At 41.1% G+C, this 19104-nt stretch overlaps 1 protein-coding gene across 1 annotated transcript in view; it reads left to right on the top strand.

Moving 5' to 3' along the window:
* Positions 1 to 19104, top strand: part of LOC109269885 (complement C5-like) — an 89845-nt gene that overhangs the window by 44886 nt on the left and 25855 nt on the right. The window contains exons 22-29 of the mRNA XM_019454000.2: positions 491 to 551; positions 5427 to 5516; positions 7386 to 7598; positions 8068 to 8143; positions 11459 to 11618; positions 13571 to 13666; positions 14943 to 15114; positions 17828 to 18033. Coding sequence (XP_019309545.2) covers positions 491 to 551; positions 5427 to 5516; positions 7386 to 7598; positions 8068 to 8143; positions 11459 to 11618; positions 13571 to 13666; positions 14943 to 15114; positions 17828 to 18033 — 1074 coding nt within the window. The remainder of the gene's footprint in view (positions 1 to 490; positions 552 to 5426; positions 5517 to 7385; positions 7599 to 8067; positions 8144 to 11458; positions 11619 to 13570; positions 13667 to 14942; positions 15115 to 17827; positions 18034 to 19104) is intronic.

Raw genomic sequence — 19104 nt, 5'->3', positions numbered from 1 at the left:
CAGGCTCTCTGTGTTTGAATCCTGGCTCCACTGCTTACAAGCGGTGTGACATTGGATAATTTTCTTGATTTCTCTATGTGTCATTTTCCTCATCTATCAAATGGGAGTAATAATATCATCTACTTCATAGAGTATTTTTTGAGGTTAAATGAGCTAATACATACAAAGCACTTAGATCAATTACCTGGCTTATAATAACTTCTATTTAAGTATTTGCTCTATTATGAAAATAGCCAGAAAATCTTATCCTTGCATGTATGAATGTAAATATCTAAACATATTTGACCTTTAAAAAAATGATTTTTCAATCAGAAAGTGGTCAAGTTGATCCAAGAATTCAGGTCATATAAATTTAATTATGTTCTTTTGTCATTTGAAGGGGGCATCCAAAATCCAGTGAACAAATTAAGTTACAGTTAAATGAGGAACAAGTTAACTGAGGGAGTTAAGTTTAATTATATTCTTGACTGAATGTTTTCTGCCTTTTTAGCCAGAAGGTGTCAAAAAGGAAAGTTATGCTGGTGTTACTCTGGACCCAAGGGGTATTTATGGTAGGCAAAATGATTTTGTATTTTATATGTTATCTTTTGCCCTAGAAATTCAAGTGTATAGGTAACCTGAAACACTGTTTTTTAAAATGTTAATTGTCTGGGGGTGCCTGGGTGCCTCAGTTGGCTGAGCAACCGACTTCAGCTCAGGTCACGATCTCACAATCTCACAATTTGTGAGTTCGAGCCCCAAGTCGGGCTCTGTGCTGGTAGTGCAGAGCCTGGAGCCTGCTTCAGATTCTGTGTCTCCCTCTCTCTCTGCCCCTCTCCTGCCTGCACTCTGTCTCTCAAAAATAAACATTAAAAAATTTTTTTTAATGTTAATTGTATGGGATCAGAAATACCACTTCTTAGTTCATTGACATTCTTCATAGCATGTGTTATACTGTAATCTGAACGTGTTTAGAACAAAGAGAAATAATTCCATTAGTTTTAGTGCAAAGCATTGAAATAGTAATAATTGCATGATTTCTCTTATATATTAGTCATTTTGTATCTATCACAATAATTTACAATACTTTCTTATAGAGCTATCAATCCAAAGAACACCTAAGAAAAAGTCTTCTATGTACTAATTTAACATGCATGATTTGAAAACACAAAAATGCTGATTAATCACTTAACTAACCCATTCCTCGTTGTTCCTGCTTCCCTGATTTTACCCATCAATAAAGATATTCTGAATCTTCTCACAGTTAGAATTTTGCAAACATTTGAGCATCTAATCAAGGCCTAAGTATATACATACATGAAATAAATATGTAAATATAAATACTTATATTTATAATATATATATATGAAATTTAGAATGTGTTCAACTAACAATTCTTTTCAACAACAAAGAAGATAGCCTTCCATAGTCCTTAGTAAATGGTTAAAATTTACCTTATTATTGCATCGAATCATTTTCCTTTCTTTCAGTCATATAGCAATGAGAAAAAAAGTTTACTTACACATCAAGAAAGACATTTCCTCTGAGAAAGCAAAGAATTCAGACGTTTACATTTAAATCAGCTGAGAATCATAAGCATACTAAGGATGACTTCAACAGAGTAACAAAAAGAAAAATTCATCCTACATGCATATGCTAACTTTTTTCTTTAATTTTATCTTCCCACAGACCTTCTTCCAGCCTGTCCATTGTGAAGGATCTGTGGGTAGAGATATTACAAATCCTGAGGTTTGGGGCCTCATGCAATTAAATCAACCCTCAGAGCCACTGGGTCCTTTGGCTTTCCTTCCTTTGTACCTTTAATGCCTCCTGTGCCCAAAATGGCCCTGTCTTACACATCCCAGGCGTGGACATCAGGGCCACAAGATGGGATTGATCTTTTATCTGGAGATAAATCTCTCCATCAAAAATCTTGATCAAATAAATAATATGTCTATGTCTCTTTCCAATCTTGCCATCTGATTTTTTCCCTTATTGTTTGAGACAATTTAGATTTAAGCAGCTTTGTTACTTTCTGGAGAGCTAAATAGGGTAAAGATGACAAGTAATTCTGTCCAGTTGAGTTTGGAGATTTTATTAAATACTTCCAATATTTATATATTGGAATTTCTATACCAGTATGATACTTTATAGAATTCCATTTTTTAAGTGTTTATTTATTTATTTATTTATTTATTTATTTATTTATTTATTTTTGAGAGAGAAAGAGAGAGAGTGTGAGCTGGGGAGGGGCAGAGAGAAAGAAAGAAAATCCCAAGCAGGCTCTGTGCTGACAGAGGCAGAACTCCAACTCACAAACCTTGAGATCATGACCTGGGCCAAAGTCTGACGCTTAACCGACTGAGCCACCCAGATGCCCCTAAAATTCCATTTAAAAAAAAGGCTAAGATGTATTTGGAAAAGTAAATGGACAATAACATCACTGAAAATTTGAAAAACTATATGTCAGTGAGGGAGAAGGAAGTGTCAGAGCAAATTGTAAAGTAATTAAAATTGCATGACATCAGCTTAAAATGAGAACTAAATTTGGAAACTCAGTCCCACAAGCCCTCATCTTGACTTCCTGCTTTCTCTCCCCAACGAGCCCTTTGCCTCCAAATCCTTTCTTCCCTCGGCTGCAGGGAGCCCGTCTCGCCCTCCTCTCTTCCTGGCACACCACATCGTTGGAGGTCAGGGCAGGCCCCTCTCGTGTTTTCTCCCTGCATTGCTGACCCCTACTCTTAGTTCCATTCTCTTCCTGACATGCACTCAAATCCTCGTCTACATCCTATTCTATCTACATCCTATTCTATGTCGCCAGTTTGTAAACGCAACACTCTGTCTTAAAGAAATAGTCACTGCTTCTTACATAGTGTCTCAGAGTCTATTCCACCACAGTTTTTCTTAGAGACAGATTTTCCACCACCATAAACCATGCTGAACATCCTTACACGTCTCCCTTTACAAATCCGCATCAGCCTTTAGCTGGACTGTATATCCAGAAGTGTGACCCCTGGGTCAAAGGGCATACATATCCTGAATATTATTTACAGCTGTCATATTGGTCTTCAGAACCACTGTGCTGCTTTCAGATCCACCAGCATTGCATAAAGCTTGTCATCTGCCTACATCCTTACCAACCCTTGGTATTATTACCTGCATCTGTAAAATGTGCCGCTTGGGCATACAGTATCTCGTTGTTTTAATGTAGAGTCTTCTGATTACAAATGATTTTTAACCTTTCTCCATATGTTTATGGGCCATTTGCACTTCCTATTCTGTGAATTACCTATTCTTATCTTTTGCCCTATTTCCTATTTGCCATTTGGGTTTTCTTGTCTATTGATTTTTGTCTCTGATGTGCTTGCTTTGGTAGCACATATACTAAGATTTTTGTCTCTGGTGTACTTTTTTGAGCAATAATTTTAACAGGAATCCTTTACTCTGATACGGTCAAATTCATTATAATTTTACCTTAAGGCTGTTATATATTTGGAGGGTAATCTTTAAGAAGTCTTTCCCCACCCTTAGTTCACAAAGATAATGTTGTATACTATTGGTTTTATAGATTTAACTCGTAAATGTTTTAATCTCTCTGGCATCTACCTTTTTTTTTTTTTTTTTTACAATTTTTCTAATGTTTATTTAGTTTTGAGAGACAGAGCACAAGTGGGGGAGGTGCAGAGAGAAAGGGAGACACAGAATCCAAAGCAGCTCCAGGCTCTGAGCTGTCAGCACAGAGCCTGACACAGGGCTCAAACTCAGGAACTGTGATCACTACCTGAGCTGAAGTAGGATGCTTAACCGACTGTGCCTCCCAGGGGCCCCACCTCTGGCATCCAGCTTCTTATGTGATGATGAGTCTTCTATCATGCTTTCTGACAAAGAGTAAAATTTACTTCTCTTAGTTTTAGTTTTCTCTTCTGTACCTTTTCCATCTGGGAGCACAGTTGCTAATGAGAATTGAGATAGTCAAGGGTGGGCATCAGTGGAAAAATAGTGGGGGATCGAATTTAGATAATTTCAGAGAGCCTACTGTCATTAAGTACAATGTATTGAGCATGAACTGTTTGCCAGACTCTTTGTCTGTATTACTTTCGCCCTCATAAAAACCCTTGGAGGAAAATGTGATTGCCTCTGTTGAACTGAGGAGCACAGTGAGGCATAGAAAGCTGAAGTGTCCTGCCCCGTGTCACGTATAGAGTGAGCTCCTTCTGAACCCCATGCCCTTTCAACCACACCGCAAATCTCTTAAATGTCTTCACTGAGTTTTATTTCAATATTATATCCTCGGCATTTATTAAAGGTTAGTGAAGAAAGAAGTTACCTGAGGAACATTCCTGTCTCTTCTGCAAAGTCCTCTGGCTTGTCCATTGAATGGCAAAATGTCACTATTTTCTGTTAACATCTGCCCTGTGCCAGGGACTGTGCTAAATGCTGGGATTACAACATTTAATAAGAGATGGTTCCTGCCCTCAGAGCTTTCTTGGCAAGACAATAGTGTGTGTGTGTGTGGGGGGGGGTCTCTTTGTGATGACTGCTGTGGGCTCTGCAGTAACACTTCCTGAGCTCAGATCCAAGCCCCATCTGCACAGCTCTGTGACCTTGAGCAAGTTGCTTTCCAAACCTCAGTTTCCTCATCTATAAAATAAAAATAATGACAATAGACTTGGCATACAGGATTGTTGTAAGATCCAGTATAACAATGCATTTAAGAGCTCAGCAGAGTGCTTGTTCTACCAATAGAATGATAAATGTCATTTGTGTGAAATAAACCAACGATTAAAGTAGAAAAATGCTCTGATACAGGTATGCTAAAACTCTGTTATTGCGCATAGAGCAAAAGTGTCTAAGTTAAATCAAGCGAGATTGGAAAGAATTTCAGGGCATGTTTCCCAAAGGAGATAATCTCATGTACCCTTGACTAAGGAATTACTTTAGTTATTTTTAGCTTTCAGTTCTGAGAATAATTTTCTCTCTTTGGACAAAACGGCGTGCTCCTTTTTTCTGGTGGATAAAATTTATATATCCTATTTATTTCCTATCTTGTAATGACCAGGAAGCTTACAGTTAAATTGAATGCTCTATTTAAAGAGATTATATAAGCCTAGGGTCTGATAAAAATCCTTGATTATTTTTAATTTCCTTTTTAGATTTTAATGTTATTATAAAAGAGTCTTTTAAAACAATTCCTTGGAAGCTGGTATATTATAAATAATCTGCTACTGGTGCTCCCTCAAGAATTCTGTGTAAATCCAATAATTTTTTAAAATGTTTATTTATTTATTTTGAGAGAGAGAGGGAGGGAGGGGCAGAGAGAGAGCCCAATGCAGAACTCAATGTCATGAACCATGGGATCACGAACCAAGCCAAAATCAAGAGTCAGATGCTTAACTAGCTGATCCGCCCAACCACCCCAATCTAATTTTTTTTTTTTTAATTTTCAGGTGTCGTTACTAGACGAAAAGAGTTCCCATACAGGATACCGTTAGATTTGGTCCCCAAAACAAAAGTCAAAAGGATCGTGAGCGTAAAAGGTAAATTGACATATGCCATTTTCATTTCTCATTTCACTTTATGCTTTGCACTACAATCAAATATCCTCGTGATTATTCTGTTTCTCCTCCTCTCTCCTCAGCAGCATATACAAACCCATCTCTACCCCTTCCACCTTCAAACCTCCAACCACTTTTCCGACCGTCTTCTTCCACTGGCCTGATTTAAATAGAGGTTCATGCTCCCATGATGGAGGGTGGGGGGCTGTCATTGACCCAAAGACTTCTCTAAAACTTTCCATGATCTTAGCGACCACTCTTGCACCAGACAAGGCTCTATGACATACACGTGGCCTCACCAGGGGTGCACTGCTCTACTGAAACACAACATCAGTCCCAAAGGGGTTCTCTTCCTTCTGGTACATTGGCGGAAGGGGAAGCTTTGGTGGGCTTTCCCTCGTCCCTAGCCTTTATAAGTCAATAACATATCATTAAAATAATAGAATGTCCTGACTGCATTTTAGCTCAGAGAGAGCCCTGGACTCACAGAATGTTAGTACTGGAGAAAACTTTTAAGTTTATTTATTTTGAGAGAGAGAGCATGCAAGTGAGTGTGAGGGTGGGAAGGGCAGAGAGAGAGAGAGAGAGAGAGAGAGAGAGAATCCCAAGCAGGCTCCACGCTATCAGCACCGACACAGGGCTCAATCTCACAAAACTTGAGATCATGACCTGAGCTGAAATCAAGAGTCAGATGTTTAGGGGCACATGGGTGGCTCAGTCGGTTAAGCTTCCAACTTTGGCTCAGGTCGTGATCTTGTGGTACATGAGTTCAAGCCCCGCATCGGGCTCTGTGCTGACAGCTCAGAGCCTAGAGCCTGCTTTGGATTCTGTCTGTCTGTATGTCTGTCTTTCTCTCTCTTTATTTATCTCAAAAATAAATAAACATTAAAAGAAAAAAAAAAGTCAGATGTTTAACAGACTGAGCTACCCAGGCACCCCAGGGAACAACTTGTCTAATCATGTGCAATCCTATTGGATGTGTAAATACTGGTTTGCCCAACATTGCATGATGAGTTATGGACAAAGCCCTCACAGTCCAGGCTTTTGCTTTCCTTTGTGGGAGCAATTGATTAATAGGGTCTACAATGTCTAAAGCTATCAGGTTGAACGACAACTAATTTTCCATGTCCTCTATGCAGTAATCTGCCCACTACATTATACCATCTTACCACCATATTTGAGTGGTTATTTTTAAGGCTATTCTTCATGTTTCTTTCTTTTTTGTTTTAATTTTTTTAATGTATTTTATTTTAAAGAGAGAGCAGGGGAGGGGCAGAGAGAGAATCTTAAGCAGGCTCTATGTTCAGTGCAGAGCCCCAGGTGGGGCTCAATCCCATGACCCTTGGATCATGACCTGAGACAAAATCAAGAGTCGGACGCTCAATCACCTGAGCCACCCAGGTGCTCCTTGGTGTTTCTTTTAAATCCATATTCCTGACCAGATCTATTTTGTCTCTCCCCAGCTAAGAAGGAATTCAATTGCTTAGATAAAAAGGAAAGAACAGAGAGAGTTGCTCTTCTCTGTATTTAAAAAAAAATTTTTTTTTAAATTTTAGTGTTTATTTTTGAGAGAGAGAGAGAGAGACAGAGTGGGGGGGGGGGCGGAGAGAAAGAGAGAGGGAGACACAGATCCTAAAGCAGGCTCCAGGCTCTGAACTGTCAGCACAGAGCTCGACATGGGGCTCAAATTCATGAATCATTAAATCATGACCTGAGCCGAAGTTGGACGCTTAACCTACTGAGCCACCCAGACACCCCAAGTCTGCTCTCTGTTTAAAATATACCATTACTCAGAAGTTGATAACAATTGATTTCATCTACCTTGAGTTTTTGTTTGTTTGTCTATTACAGGACTGCTTATAGGAGAGGTCATGTCTACAGTTCTGAGTCAGGAAGGCATTGACATTCTTACCCACCTCCCCAAGGGGAATGCAGAAGCAGAACTGATGAGCATTGTCCCAGTATTCTATGTTTTTCACTACCTGGAAGCAGGAAAAAATTGGAACATTTTTTCTACTAATTCACTTATTCAAAACCAGAACCTGAGGAAAAAATTAAAAGAAGGTAAAAAAAAAAAATCCATTTTACACATTATACCTAAAGATCTTGTGGTTCTTAAACCAATGGTGCCATTAAACCAATATATAATTTTATGAATTATACAAACACATAATTGTAAAAGCATTTCTACAAAAAGAGAATCGTGAGGTAGATGCAACTACATAAATAAACACTATTTTCTGTAGCATTTTGGCTTAACTTACCAAAATGCCTGGATGAGAGACAAGACATCTGCCTTCCAAACTCTACAGAGCACTTCCTTACTTCTTGAATGAGCTCAGAATGTTCTACTTGATAATTCCCAATTCAAGCAGTTCACATACTTCTTTTGAGAAATTTAACGTTGGCCACAGAGCACATGCGTGCTGCCCAACACCGAAGGAAGTTTACCATTCCCAGGAGCTAATAAAGCACTCTGTGAGTAGAGATAGAGGTCAGTGAAGCACTGTGTTCTTTCTCTGGTGCCTCGTAGGGATGGTGAGCATCATGTCCTACAGAAATGCTGACTCTTCTTACAGCATGTGGAAGGGTGGCAGTGCTAGCACTTGGTGAGTATAAAGGTTTTGATTTGCATTTTCATAAAATGGTTGCCTAACTAACTAAAGAATAATGGTCTTAATGGAAAGTCCATTCATCCAGTTGCTCAGGCTAAAAGTCTAGTAATTTTTCATTGCCCTCTTTCTCTTACAAGCCACATCCGATCCAGCAAATACTTTTGGCTGTACCTTCAAAACATATCCTGAAGTTGGCTGCTTCTCACCAACCCCATCACACCATCCTGGTCCAAGCCACTCTTGTTTGTTTGTTTGTTTGTTTGTTTCTTTCTTTCTTCCTTTCTTTTTCTAACTTTATTTAAATCCAAGTTAGTTAACATATAGTGTAATAATGGTTTCAGGAGTAGAATTTAGTGATTCATCACTTATGTACGACCCCCAGTGCTCATCCCAACAAGTGCCCTCCTTAATGCCCATCCCCTCACCCACCTCCCCTCCAACAACCCTCAGTTTGTTCTCTGTATTCAAGTGTCTCTCATGGTTTGCCTCCCTCTCTGTTTTTATCTGAATTTTCCTTCCCTTCCCCTATGTTCATCTGTTGTGTTTCTTAAATTCCACATATGAGTGAAATCATACAATATTTACTCTTCTCTGACTGACTTAATTTGCTTAGCATGATACACTCTAGTTCCATCCATGTTGTTGCAAATGGCAAGATTTCATTCTTTTTGATGACCAAGTAATATATCATTTCTTTCCTGGGTTATTGCACTAACCTCCCCTTGTCTTTTGTCTTCAGCCCTTGCCCTTCTTTGTCTATGCTGAACACAGCTGCTGGAGTGACCCTGTTAAAACATAAGTTAGGTCACGTCACTCGAAACGGTTCAGGAGCTTCCCAACTTACCCTGGGTAAAAACCAGACTTCTTACTGTGAACTACCCTACCTGGTCTGGCCTCGCCTCACCTCTCCAACTGCATCCCTCACTTCTCTCTTTTATTCCACGCAAGCCCTACTGGCCTCTTCGATGTTCCTTGAACCTAGCGGGATGCTTCCACTTTAGGGCCTTTGCACTGACTGTTCCCTCTGTCCGAGATGCTCCTCCCCAGGCATCAGTGCCTAGTTCCCTTACCTCCCTCAGGTCTTTACCAAAAGTCACCTTCTCAGCGAGGCCTCTGCTAATCATTCTAATCTCATTCTCATCCCAACATTTCATCCCAAGCTTTCCTTTTCTCCTTAAAATTTGTCACTAACATTCTTACTTATCTCACGTGTAGTCTATCTTGCCGCTAGAATGTACTCTCCACACGGGCAGTTCCAAGGGTTCCTCGTGCCTGGTACATACCTGACACATAGCAGGTGCTCACGAAGTGCTTATTCAGTGAAGCATGATAACCTCCTTATTTCTGATGATTTGAAGGAAAGACCATTGGAATTAATTGAAAGGCTACAAGGCAATCTGCTTTCAAAAAATGCTATCGTGTGCTGACGAAATATTTAATGAAAACATGGTGTTCCAGGTGCCTTGTAGATTCAACTGTGTGAAACACTTTTAAGGATCTGACAATCCACGGGGCGCCTGGGTGGCTCAGTCTGTCGAGTGTCCAACTTTTGCTCAGGTCATGATCTCACGGTTCATGGGTTCTGTGCTGACAGCTTGGAGCCTGGAGCCTGCTTCCAATTCTGTGTCTCCTTCCCTCTCTGCCCCTCCCCTGCTCACACTCTGTCCTCTCTCTCTCAAAAATAAATAAACATTAAAAAATTAAAAAAAAAGAACTTTACAATCTGGAATAACTGACTTTTATATTATGCCCTTTTAACTACTGACAGTCCCCAGGATTTCATTCTTGACCCTCTTATTTTCTGTAGTTTCTCATTGTGCAATCTCATCCTAACCCATGATTTCCATAATTTCTACACAGGTGATTCCCTAATTAATGTCTCAAGGCCTAACTTTTTTCCTAAGCTCCAGATCCATATTTCTAGGGATCTGGGAATCAAAGCCCTTCAAACATAATCTATGCCAAATTCATTCTTTTGTTTTTGTTTCCTTAATATGTGGGCAGCAATACTCTATACTAAAGTTTGAATCTTCCCTTTCCTTTTTGTTCTATATCCAATCAGTGATCAAGTCCCATGGATTGTACCTTAGAAGTGGGTCTAACCATGTGTGGGTGGCACATTTTAAAAGACACATAGACCCCTGGAACATGCCGACTGGAGGATACCAACCAGGATGCAAGGGGTTGGTGTTGGTGAGACTGGAAACCAGCACAGCAGCAGCTGGGGACTAAATGCCTAGAGAACAGAAAATCCCCCTTTCCCCCCAGAAGATACAATAACCTCTCAGTAGACACCTCTCAGTAAATACCTCTCAAGAGTTCTAGGCAAGCCAGAGTTCAGCCAGAAACACAGAAATATTTGGGTACTTTCCCAGACCCAACTCTACAAGTTCCTTGAGAGAAACATATACACAGAAGAAAATGGTCAGTACCTGAATACTTTCAAAATATTTTTTTGAGAAATATAAGGAAGATACAAAAAAAGTACGTAGAATAATGCATCATTCCTTGTAGAAAGAAAAATGAAAATAAATTTCTTAAGTGAGGGTGAAAGTCAAGTGGGCTGACTTTCAAAAGCACCCGAGGGGCCGAAGAGTGGGCAGCTCTTGGCAGCTCGGAGAGAGAGAACGGGAGCGGGAGGAGGGAGTAGAGGCGTTGTGGGCTTATGAATTAGATACTCTTATGTATTCTTTGAGAGATCTTAGTAAAGACTGACATTGCTTCAAAAAGCAAAAACAAAGCAAAACAAAAAAACCAAACACCTCAGTAATCATGACAGTTCAAGCTTCCTTGTGAGGTGGTGAGTTCTGCATCAATGGCATGGCTCAAGGAGAAGCGAGGCAAACACTCCCACGAATGTTGGGGAGGAAAATTCAGGCTTTGGACAAGACTTTAGATTAGACCGCTTTACCCATTTTACAATCTAGAGTTTTAGGATTTTGCTCCTCAGTGTCTCAAGTTCATGTGTCCATGCCCTGACTCAAAACTATTTGCTTCACCACTATTGTCTTTAACTTTAGAGTAATTTTGTTTTTAATCATCAGGCACCACTTTTTAGTTTGTGTGCTGGTCAACAATACTGCAATCACCAAAGATGTGCTGTTCACATTTGTTGACTGAATGCTTTTGGAGATCTTCCTAAAATCTTCTCTTCCTCTGTGCAATGGTGACAACTTACTTCAGAACTGTATGATTAAAAATATTATTTTCTTTTAAAGAATAAATATTGCTTTAACTAAAACACACTATAAATTGGGAGCCCATAGGGACTGAACATCTAAATATTCATCATGTGATTTTGTCTTAAAGGTTAACAGCCTTTGCTTTAAGAGTGCTTGGACAATTAAATAAATACATAGAACAGAACCAAAATTCAATTTGTAATACTTTATTGTGGCTGGTGGAGAATTGTCAACTAGAAAATGGATCTTTCAAGGAGAATTCGGGCTATCAACCAATAAAATTACAGGTAAGGAAACCAAGTATACAGATTAGCAACAGTTTAATTTACAAGTTTGAGTTTTGTTCTCATCCTATTTTAGGAGTTTCAAGAAGAGAAAACATACGTAACCCTTTAAGAAAGTCCTGTCACGTACAAGCAAAGAATATGAAAGTTCAGAAAATTCAGTATAGGTCACATGAGTGATGTCTTTGACATCATCTTGTGTAACAGGCATTGGTGGCTCATGGGGTGTAAGTGCTAGAGATCTCAGAACAGGCAAAATGTACTAATATGTCCCCACACCCTTGGTAGAGAACCTGTATGTGAAGTTCAGAGCCCTCTTACAGGTCAAGGCTGCAAGGTGTTGTCATGAAAGGTGAGACTCTATTTATATCCTGTTAGTAAGAGAGATTGGGGTCAGTCTGTTAAACTGCAACAAAGTGTTGTTTAAGGTTAGAATCTACTTATAAACTTGAATTACAAAGCAATTATAGTATCTCTCCAAAATGTCATTACAGTATCTTCTGCTCCTTAGAATGTTTCTTTAAGATTCAACAGCCTTTTTTTAAATTTTATTTTATTTTTTTGCCTGCCCTAACCCAATCCCTCCCTGGCTAACATGGGGCTCATAATGGTACTCTGCTGCACCAATAGCAGATTAGGACTCCCACAAGAAATGGAGGGCAACTGACACCATGCAGGTGCTATTTGAAGAGTAAAATACTACAACAGTGTTTTACTTAAGATGCCCACCTATCCATCCATCCATCCATCCATCTATCCATATTTATTCGACAACCATTCACTGAGCACCTAATACAGGCAAGGGTCTATTTTGAGCACAATCTGGGAGGAGGTGTGGGAAGGATGGCCCGCCACAGAGAAGCTCACACACTGGTAAGGAAAGTAGGCTCTACATACTCACAACACTAATCTACATATAACTGTGTGTGTTCATTTATTCATACGAGAAACGCTTACTGAATGGGAACTAAGGGCTGCATGGTAGAGACACAACAGTGAACTAAACTAATGTGGTCGCTGAGGCCATAAAGCTTACGATCTAGCAGAGAAGTCAGACACTAGCAAGTTATTTCAAGTGTGCGATGCATGTTAAGAAAAGGGAAATACAGTTTCACTGAAAGCAGGGGATCTAATCTGGTGTGGGGGAATTGAAGAAAATGACTTGGCCAGGACCCTGGGAAATACGTAGGAGGGAGGCAGGAAGAATGTTCCATCTGACGCAAACAGTGTGCCTGGCACTTTGAGGTGTAGAGGGAGGAAGGTTCACTCAAATAACTGGGGCTAAGAGAGCTAGGGGATGAGTGGCATAAAATAACGCTGGAGAGGTAAATAGAGGGCACTTTGGAAGGTCTTATAAGCATCGCATTGGAATGTTACTGCCCTAAGAGGAAATAGCATGGGAGAACAGAGGCTGGATAGTGCTGCAGAGAGGAGGTGGCATTTTCACAGGGTCTTTTTTTTTTTAAATAGTTTTTAAAATTTTTCTAATGTTTATTTATTTTTGAGAGAGAGAGAGAGAGAGAAAGAGAGTGTGAGCAGGGGAGGGGCAGAGAGGGAGACACAGAATCCGAAGCAGGCTCCAGGCTCTGAGCTGTCAGCACAGAGCCCAACGCTGGGCTCAAACCCATGAATCGCAAGATCATGACCTGAGCTCAAGTCGGTCACTCAAGCAACCAAGCCACCCAGGTGTCCCTCACGGAGTCTTGAAGGAGGGGGAGAGTTTGTGGTGAAGAGGTATGAATCGGAGCTTCAGAGGGGGGAGATGAGGGGGAGAAAGTCACGTGAACATATGCAAGTAAGAAAGACCCAGATCTTGCTGAGAAATGGCAAGTAGTCCTGCAGGACTGATGATGAAGGGAGAGGGCGAGATTAGGCTCAAAACGGAGATTAGACCCAGGTCATTTTACTGTGAGGACGCCATTTCATTCTGTTTTTAAAACATTGCTTACTTGTAGGGTACCTTGCCTGTCGAAGCCCGGGAGAACACCTTATATCTGACAGCCTTTGCTGTGATTGGAATTAGAAAGGCTTTTGATATATGCTCCCTGGTGGTAAGTAAGAGTTTCCTTTCTCCAACACCCATCCTCTGTTTCCTAACCATTTAGTGGGAGGGGCCACCTTGAAAATGAATTTAGTTTCAGGGTCAAAGGATTTCAGAATTATGATAGGTATTAGAGACCCTGGGTAAGGTGAATTCAGTTGTCCAGTGTCACAGGCCAGCAAACTGTGGAGCTGACAGCAGAACCAGTAACTTTTGGCTGACATGGGAAAATGGCGGTGTCTCCTCTGCCTCCTGCCTGCATCTCTGGTAATGTTCTGATGCGGATGTGACTGTTACCCTACACCCAAGGCATCTCGTATTGTGGAACCTCTGAGAACACACGATAGCCTGTCTGCTTCTTTGGGCTGTGCCATTTCATTTGCTTGGAAGTTGTGGGGAGAGAGGAGAGGATTCGCCTGCGTGGATCAATGTGAAAGACTCCAAGGGAGCAGGAGCTTCCCTGATCGGGGGAGAGACCATCCCACACTGAGGCCAAACGTGCCTGCTTACAAATCGGAAGCGAATGAGACATGTCCTTCAAACCAGCATAGAGAACAGACATGGAAAATCCCAAAGGGGGTTATAGGGTTTCAGCCACAGAACAAAATAATGTTTGTAGTTTTTTCCAAGAGAATTGTTATTTATACTTAACGAGGCAAAATAGTCAACAAGGACAAGTTCCCAGGGGCCTAGAGGACAAGCTGACACCCACTGGTGCGTGAGGGAGGGGCAGGGGAGCTGGGACGGGAGGAGCCAGGAGAGCTGACCACGACATCACTCCGGCTTCCTCCTCACGCACTTAGGTCGGGACCGAGTAATAGAGACGATGTTCCCAGGAATTCTTAGGATCAAAAAGCACTTTGGTAGCTTTTGGTTCTTTTCCTGCTATTTATGGTTTTCTTTAGTAAAACTCTGTTTGAAAATGTGAGTCTGTCCCAGCTCTGCTGAGGGGGAGTGATGAAAGTCTAGGCCTGGCTTCTCCTTCCCAGGGGCTGCATCTGCTGCGGGAAGCAGAAACTAAAGGCGAAAACGTCTCCAGAGATGCCCTTTGCCAGGGGCAAAAAGCCTAACCCGGTTTGGACGAGCATGTTTCCCCTTCTGAGATTAGGCTCTGCTCCTTCTCCCAGAGGGATCTGTTCCAGTGAGACACCATCCACTTCTATGAGGACAGTCTTCTTTCCACCCTTCGCCTTGCCTGCCCCAGGATGGTGCCCCCCCGGGGGTGGTTCCCATCAGTTGACAGGTTGAGGCTTGACAAACTTAGGTACCCTCTGCTCTTGTTCCAGAAAATCAACACGGCTATCACTAAAGCTGACACCTTTCTGCTTGAAAATACCCTCTCAGCCCAGAGCACCTTTACACTGGCCATTGCTGCTTACGCTCTTTCCCTGGGAGATAAAACCCACCCGCAGTTTCGTTCAATTGTCTCAGCCCTGAAGAAGAAAGCTTTGGTTAAAGGTATGACTTATTTCACACAATTTTTTCAGCAAGCATTTAAGCATGTAGAGTGTGCCAATTCTGTGAAGGAGGTTAGGGCAGGCAAAGTTGAGTAAGGCACGGTGTCTGCCCTCGAGAAACCAACCGTCACAATACGATATATTAAGTGCTGTTATTCATTCACGCAGCTTATGTACTGAGTACCTCCTATGTACCAGATACTGTTCCAGGTTCTGGGGATAAAGCAACAGACCAAAATAAAACAAAACAAAGCAAAAAAAAAAAAAAATCCAGGTCCTTGTGAAACTTACATTCTAGTTATGGAGAGACGGACAAACATGGTAAGTGAAATACTGCATACAGTGAATAGGTTGGATGATTGATATGAAGCAAAATAAAGCAGGGAAAGGAGACAAGGAGAAGGGGTAGGTTGTAATTTTAGATACAGTGGTCAGGCTTGAGCCTCACTGAGCAGGTGGTACTTGAGTAGAGACCTGAAGGAGGTGAGGAAGCAAGCTGGTGGATATCTTGAGGAATGTTCCTGATGGAGAAGCCGCATGTGCAAATGCCTGAGGCAGGAGGGTGCCTGGAGCTCCATGAATGACAAGGAAGGTCATATACAGCCTTGGAGGTCATCACAGGAGCTCTGCAAGACCCCTGTATACAGTTGTGCAATGTAGACAGCCCCCACCCAAGCCAGTGAACTGAGGCTGAAATCCAGCCCGGGCACCCCCCTAGCCATGCATCCTAGTTTGGGTCTGCTTCTGCCCAGAGCAAAGGGTGCCTGTGTCTCATTCACATCAAGGTACTGGATGGGTGGGGGGGAGGGGGGCAGTGGAAGCACTAAAACTTTAACTTCTGCTTTGAGTGAAAAGGGAAGGCATTGGAGGATTTTTTATCAGAGGTGTACTGATTACCAGTTTATTGCACTTTCCACTCTGGCTTATATTGTACTGAGTTGGCTATATACGTATTTCATTTTGAAACATAAAGATACCACTTCCTATAGGTCAAGAGTAAAGAAATGGAAAGAGGGTAGCAGTGATCATTGGCCAGTGTGCCCGTACCAGCATGGATATGGTTGGGTACTTCTGAGCCCTCTTCTGGCTGAGGTTTTCTGAAAGCTTAATAAATCTAACACGAGGTGTGTCACTGTTTACAAGATTTTATTTCTGTCATCGTTTAAAAATGACTGAATCGGGGCGCCTGGGTGGCGCAGTCGGTTAAGCGTCCGACTTCAGCCAGGTCACGATCTCGCGGTCCGTGAGTTCGAGCCCCGCGTCAGGCTCTGGGCTGATGGCTCGGAGCCTGGAGCCTGTTTCCGATTCTGTGTCTCCCTCTCTCTCTGCCCCTCCCCCGTTCATGCTCTGTCTCTCTCTGTCCCAAAAATAAATAAAAAACGTTGAAAAAAAAAAAAATTAAAAAAAAAAATAAATAAAAATAAAAATGACTGAATCATAAAATACACCTCGAAACCACTTGTACAGTGCTTTTAAAATAACACAAAAGAAATGTCTTGGGTCTTGTAAGACAGGGATCATAAAATCATAGAATTGAAGAGCTAGAAGAGATCTTAATAATTCAAATAATGTTTGAGCTGCAAATATCTTTAAAAACCAAATCTTTTATTCTGAATACAGCAAATCTGAGTCTCTGAGAGGGAGGGGAAGCATTACCCAAAGTCATGTAAATAATGTAATTATGAATTGTAAACAGATACATCAAAATTTTGACTAATCTTCAAAAATAATTTCCAAATATGCCTCACTGTTTTTTAAAATATAATTTGCACAAAAAAAGGACTTAAAGTGACAGTTTAAATTACTACAGCAATAACAAATATAATTTAGAACCTAATTTATGAAAAGTGCTACATATATGAAATTATCTTTAGTGCTTTAAACTTGAGGAGATTAAAAAAGAATGAACTAAGATTTTGGGTGTGATCTCAATTTCTAGGTTGTAGATTTTTTTTCTGTCAGGGAGAAAAGTTCTCCAATCTATCTCACCGCGTCAATAATCACAATAAAGCTTTCTATGTGTATGGTGCTCTCTGGTTGATAAAAAGTTACATCTGGTATCTCATCTGAGTTTCACTACAAGGAAATAAGTACTACGTACACTTTAGGTATTAGAAAATGAGTCCCACAGAACAAAACAGAATTCTTCCAAAATGACATGGTCATTTCCTAGTAGAGCAGAGATTAGAACCTGGGTGTACTGGTTACCAGTTGGTTACACTTCTCCCTTTACAGTACTGCTTCTCCCCAGTACATGAGGGCTTTGCATGATGACCTTTTTGAGTAAAGACAAAGAGCACTGTATTAAGAGATCTTATTATGTACTGGTCACCTTGAAGAAGTTCTTCTTACAAAAGAGTAAGAAACTTCTAGAAATCAGAAGGCCACTACCAGTAAAAATGTCTAGAAACCTGCTAGAAGTATATCAAATTCACATGTATTTTTTTAATTTATTTATTTATTTTGAGAGAGGGAGAGAGAGCAAGAGAGCACAAGCATGAGCAGGGGAGGGGCAGAGAGAGAGGGAGAGAAAGAATCCCAAGCAGGCTCCGCACTGTCAGCACAGAGCCCAACATGGGGCTCAGTCTCACAAACTGTGAGATCATGACCTGAGCTAAAATCAAGAGTCAGACACTTAACTAACTGAGCCACCCAGGCACCCCTCGAATTCACATTTTTAATCACATTAATGAATGTGATTTGCTGATGTTCAGGCGATCCAGTCATTTATCGCTTCTGGAAAGACGATCTTCAACAGGAAAGCACATCCACACCTAACCCCAGTACAGCACACGTGGTAGAAACCACTGCCTACGCTTTACTCACCAGTCTGAGCTTGAAAGACATAAATTACGTTAACCCAATCATCAGATGGCTATCTGAAGAGCAGAGGTACGGAGGCGGCTTTTATTCAACCCAGGTAACATTTCTCTGTCTGGTTTTACCCTCCTGAAGACATTTGCCCTCCTCCTGCATGACATGTGCCACATTCATTCTGTCGCCCATGCTTTCGTCCTCCCACCAAGATCTGAATAAATGACTAGAGTCAAAAGACCCTTGGAGATTATCTGCAGTGACACCCTTCTCCTACAGCGGAGGAAGTCAGCCCCAAGAGGTTCGTTCATGGAGTTAGTGGCACAGCCAAAATCAAAACTCACATCTCCTGACTCTAAATCCAGTACTTCCTCTATGATTCTTAATGATCACGAAGGGCTAGTAAGGTTATCAGTGATTCCATCACATCCTATGTAATGAACAGAGGCCACCGTGTGGACCAAAGTACTGAGATTCCCTCCCCCCCAAAATGAGTAAAAAGTGAGAGAAATACTGACTGTTACGGTTTGCCTAGCTACCAGTGTAAACTCATTTATGTATGTATGTTTTGTAGTTATTATGTAGTTGTATAATATGCTCTGGTTTCAAAGATGAGCTCAAACGTTAGCATCTTCTCTGTTCCTTGAATGTTTGGATGATCGTAGAATGTGTTTCTATGTGTTTATAAAATTTAGAGCTAGAGGGGTCCTTTAAGGTTACTTTAGTGATTATGTAATCTGAGGAGGCAAATGAATTTCATCTTGGAGACAAGTGTAGGCTTAGCAGGGAAGAGTGTCCCATTGATTATCATGCCATGTCACAGGCAGACGGGGTAGCCACGTGTTTGACGCCTCTGATCTAGTCAGTCACATTTCCCAATCTTGCACATGAGGAAGAGGAGACCTAGAAAAATAAAGTTCACCCATTCATTCCTTCAACAAATACTTGTTCAGTAGCTACTAAATGTAATGGATGCTAAGAAATCTTACATTACAGTGGTAGAAGCAGAAAATGAAAACGGAATAATAGAGAGGGAGAATGTATTTATGGCCTCACTGTGGAGTTATCTAAGGTGAGACTTAAGGATAAAAAGGAGACAGTCATGCAAGGATTAGGAGGCATTCTGCAAAGAGTGACTGGCCTGAGGTCATGCACCCAGGACACCTGGAGAGCCTGG

This window comes from Panthera pardus, unplaced genomic scaffold (genome assembly GCF_024362965.1).
Source record: "Panthera pardus isolate Hobbes unplaced genomic scaffold, ASM2436296v1 HiC_scaffold_20, whole genome shotgun sequence".
In the NCBI taxonomy this organism is placed as follows: Eukaryota; Metazoa; Chordata; class Mammalia; order Carnivora; family Felidae; genus Panthera; species Panthera pardus.
Note: the sequence above shows the minus strand (reverse complement) of the source record. Positions and strands in the feature narration are given on the sequence as shown.